General features: G+C 45.5%; 1 protein-coding gene across 1 annotated transcript; it reads right to left on the reverse strand.

The window, feature by feature from the left end:
- Positions 1-27: 27 nt before the first annotated feature.
- Positions 28-4,772, reverse strand: SARC_13013 (hypothetical protein; the record flags this gene model as incomplete). The annotated part of the gene is made up of 7 exons (XM_014292865.1): positions 28-138; positions 662-756; positions 1,473-1,631; positions 1,816-1,961; positions 2,626-2,861; positions 3,645-3,872; positions 4,576-4,772. Coding segments are annotated over 7 exons (1,172 nt in total), but the record flags the coding sequence as incomplete, so codon positions are not given.
- Between the last annotated feature and the right edge of the window lie 64 nt (positions 4,773-4,836).

Here is a 4,836-nt window from a genome sequence, read left to right on the forward strand (position 1 = left end):
AATCTGACAAATAGCACAGCCACTTACCTGCCGTGAGAATTCGATATCTGCGACGAATGTAGTGACGTCTGGTGGTAGATTGCCCACTGGCACTTGTCCATACCGTGCGTGTTCGATCTGCGTATCGAGCCATTCCTCCTGCGGGTGAATATGAGGAACATGGGTGTGTCTATATAATTAGGAACATGGGCATGTCTCTATAATTGTGTATCCTTATCTCTAGCTACCAGTCACCTCTTAACAACAAGCTATATTATTTTACAACACAACACTGTGTTTAGAGGACTCAAGAGACAGCCTACTCATCACTAAAACTCTTTACTATCTTCATACTGGCTGGGAGGATGAAGAATTAAACCAGGTGGTTAAGAATATTCTTCACGCCCACTATAGGTGCATGGGGGTTTGGATGGTAACTAAATGCTACGTAGTAAACAGCCCAACCATAACAGTTGAGAGTTTTAGGGTTAGGGTTTTAGGGTTTTAGGGTTTTAGGGGTTTAAAAAAATTATAACAGTTGAGAGTGTGTGGCAACAGACACACAACTGTACACAGTGGTATTGCCAACAAGCAAACCAACACACACACGCAATGCACACTTCCGTACGCGGATGTGCATGCATAGAGACAGATACCCGCCTTCACAGAGACAGATACCTACCTTGAAGACACTCGTGATGAACATTTGCTTGACGGCCGCTTCTTGCCACTGTAGCGCGGGGTAGTTATTGTGCAGGTGGTTGTGATTGATGTTCACTGAACAGCGAAAACGGGATAAAACGGGACAAAGCGAGACGAATTGTTAGGTTCAGCAAGGGGTAGTTGATAGGTAGGTGGTTGGATCGGATGTTCAATGAAAAACGTATACGGGATAAAACGGGACAAAGCAGGATAGGTAGTTAGGTTTAGCACAGGGGAAAACATAAAACGCATACGCTATACCTGCACACCCGAACAACATACACAGTAGTTGTAGGTGAGTGTATTTGAGGTCAGCCTGCTTACTCGTGGTTGTCTACACCACCAGCATAGATATACACATAACATAGGTACACACATATATATGACATACGGACTTACAAACATATGGCATATGTAGTGTACAAATATAAAGCACTGAAGAGTATTACTTTGGCGTTTGAATGCACGCAGTTCACCAGTTTGGTCGTGTGCTGGAGCGGACGGGTCACTCCCACTTATGAATGAAAAACTGTAAAGGTGTGTTGTCTACACCAATCACTACGTACGAGGTCACACAGACGCACCTATTCCCATTATCCCGTACAGCACACATGTACACATATATATAAATATATATACCCACACACACACTTTTACACGCACACACACACACGTACACGTACACACACACACCCAGATACACGTAGATACACGCACACTCCTGCACACACACACAAACACACACCTACACGCACACACACACACACACACACACACGAATGTTAACATACAGCATGGGTAGTCGTTAAACGCAGGCACGCTCTGAGCTAGTTTGGTGACGGGTGTGGCTGTCTGCGCCACCAGCAATGTGGGTCGCTGGTCACCGTTCTCACGCACTTCCAGCACATGGTCAGTCACAGCCTTCTGCAAGGCCGTGTATAGCTGACGTTCTAAGGGGTGGGAGGTGTAGGTAGGCGCAATGTTAAAAGTACATGGCGGATGTACTTCTTGGGGGTGGGTAGTATAGGTAGGCAAAAGAATTCTCGCGGCTGCTATAGAGAACTATGCATGAATCACCAAGCACTGCTTTAGCTCAGTACCAAACAGAACGCTATGACTACCGCTAATGCCTACCTGGGAGGACATGGTGAACCTCAAACTTGTACTCCTGCGGCACCAAGTGTTCGAATCTGATTGGATCTCCCATGATGTCCGTCTGTGCGGCAGCCCATTGGCGCAGCCAATTCTCTCTATCCGACCGATTGGTTTCGTACAGTCGTCTGGAGGGTACGGAATAAGACAGGGTTATTATGACACGTGAGAAAATAAGACAACGGCAGCAAGAGGTTTGGGATTTTGAATTGCCTGAGCAGTTGGTTTCGTATCATCGTTTGGAAGGTAAGGAATAAGACTGGGTTAATATCACATGTGAGAAATAAGGCAGCAGTAGCAAGAAGTATGGGATTTTGAATTGCCTGAGCAGTTGGTTTCGTATCATAGTCTGGAAGGTACCGAACAGGAGAGTGGTAGTGGTGAGATGTGTGAGGCAACTAGCAACACTTTGAAACTCGCTACGAGAGGGCCTGTGGTGCCTGCCGCCGGATAGTCTCTGCCGATCATTTGACGAGTACGACATACATAGCCAAACAGAGTGATGCATAAGCTATTAAACATAGTGATGCGTAAGCTATTCAACATAGAGTGATGCATAAGCTATTCCACATAGAGTGATGTATAAGTTATTCAACATAGAGTAGTACATAAGCCATTGAGCTTAACACAATGAACACCCGGACATATCACATTAGTCATCTGTATATCACATGAGCCATCTGTATATCACATGAGTCATCTGTGTATCACACGTACGTGAGATGCAACCAAGCAGCCAACAAGCAAGCGTAGACAGACACACCCACAGCACACACCACCCACACAACACACCTGACATTGCCCAGTTGATTGTTAATAACTGTGTCCACCACCAATATCGTCGCCTTCTTAGTGGCCGAGAAGAATAGTCCGTATATAGCGCGTCGGTCATTGGCGGCTTGTCCCGCGCTGTGATATAAATAGATATAGTCGAACGAATTTCTCGGTAGGTAGGAGCGTTGTACTATATTGCGGTCACGCTTCACATCCAGATCCTTGAGCTCGAAGTCGATGTCTGTATTGGAGTGCTGTGTAGGTACAAGGCAATAGCTCGATGCTGAGTAGGTACAAGGCAATAGCTCAATGCTGAATAGGTACATATGGGTGTACGACGAATGGTACATATATACATAGTTGTATACATACATACATACGTATATACATACATACAGACAAGATGATAGTGCCATTGCAGAGGTATAGCTAAGTGTTGCTGTGCATTCGTACACGACTTAAATCGCTATAACTACATTAATAACACAACGCTATAACTATACTGAACACAACGCTATAATTATACTGCATAACACAACGTTATAACTATACTGAATAACACAACGCTATAATTATACTGAATAACACAACGCTATACTTATACTGAATAACACAACGCTATAATTATACTGAATAACACAACGTTATAACTATACTGAATAAGACAACGCTATAACTATACTGAATAACACAACGCTACAACTATACTGAATAACACAACGCTATAACTATACTGAATAAAACAACAGAGCTCGTAACCACACAGACACGCACACTGCACGCGATGTGCATGCACAAACACAGCCATTCACTCAAACGATTGATACATACACGTGTACTATTTCATTACCCACACACCCTACTTTCTCCACATACATGTATTATTTTAGTACCTACACACCCTACTATCTCCACATACATGTATTACTTCTGTACCCACGCCTCTTACCCTGTATTCACACACATGGTGTCTGTACTCCGTCTGTACTCCCACACCTTGCTATCTCCATATGAATTACTTCTTATGTCCTACACACCTTGCTATCTGCGGCCAGTTGTACGATACATCCCAGCTGCACCAGTGCGCGATAGTCAAGCGGCACTTTGGTCTCATACACGCCTTCCACATCGGGATGACTCATCAGCTCAGCCAACATCTTGACATCATGGAACATGCGCTGGTACCGTGCTTCACTCTGCCTGAACTCGTATAGATACAGACATGGAGACCCACGCGGCAGCTTCAGATTCACCCGCGGCCATTTCTGAGTGCGTGTGTGGGTGTGGGTGCAGGCGGGTGGGTGTGTGGCAAGGCAGGGCAGTGATGAGTTGTACGGAGATACTGGTGTGTATGTTAGGCATGATAGTATGGTGTGGGTGTGTATGTTAGGCATAATAGTATGGTGTGGGTGTGTATGTTAGGCATGATAGTATGGTGTGGGCGTGACTAGAATATGTATACATATAACACACTGCAGAAAGACACGAGTAGTGCAGGTATATTTAGTGTTGTATGTCGTCAATACGTTTGTATTGGGAAAGGTTGAAGGTTTCGCATATCAAACTACATATACTTTGGTTCACATGGGTGTACCAAGGCAAAAGGTTAGTACATATGCTCAATACACTCCCCCGTTTATTCACACACACACACACACACACACACACACAAACACCTGCATGCACTGGTTGTGTATCGCACACTCACCCACACACCTCCGAGTTACCCTCAGTGTGTGTGCTGACAAACAACAGACAAAACACTCATAGCGCGAACGAGATCATCTGTCTATGCACGAGTAGGTATATATGTACCGAACTGCCCAACGAAGCCATGGGGTACCCCCCCCTACCCCCCCCACACACCCAGCGTTGAAGATTCATACGCACAACCCGGCCCATGCATGCATGCATGCAGAAGTACCTCACCAAGCACCACCACACACACCCCACACACCCCACACACACCTCAAAGTTATCCTCAGTACGTGTGTTGACGTAGAACACCCGCGGCACCGTCAGCGTAAACGAGCGCATCTGTCCATGCACAATGACCCACATCTTAAACACTCCCGGCTGCTCAGCAATCTGCTCCAACTGCAGCACGTGCCAATGGGCATTCTTCAGCGACCGCACACGCGTCGCACGGAAAGGATCACCACCGGCTGTATGAGAGTGTGGCAATGCAATTTGAGTGTTAATAGGTATGTATATGTATATATATGAATA

The sequence above is a fragment of the Sphaeroforma arctica genome, assembly GCF_001186125.1.
Source record: "Sphaeroforma arctica JP610 unplaced genomic scaffold supercont1.2811, whole genome shotgun sequence".
NCBI classification, from domain to species: Eukaryota; class Ichthyosporea; order Ichthyophonida; genus Sphaeroforma; species Sphaeroforma arctica.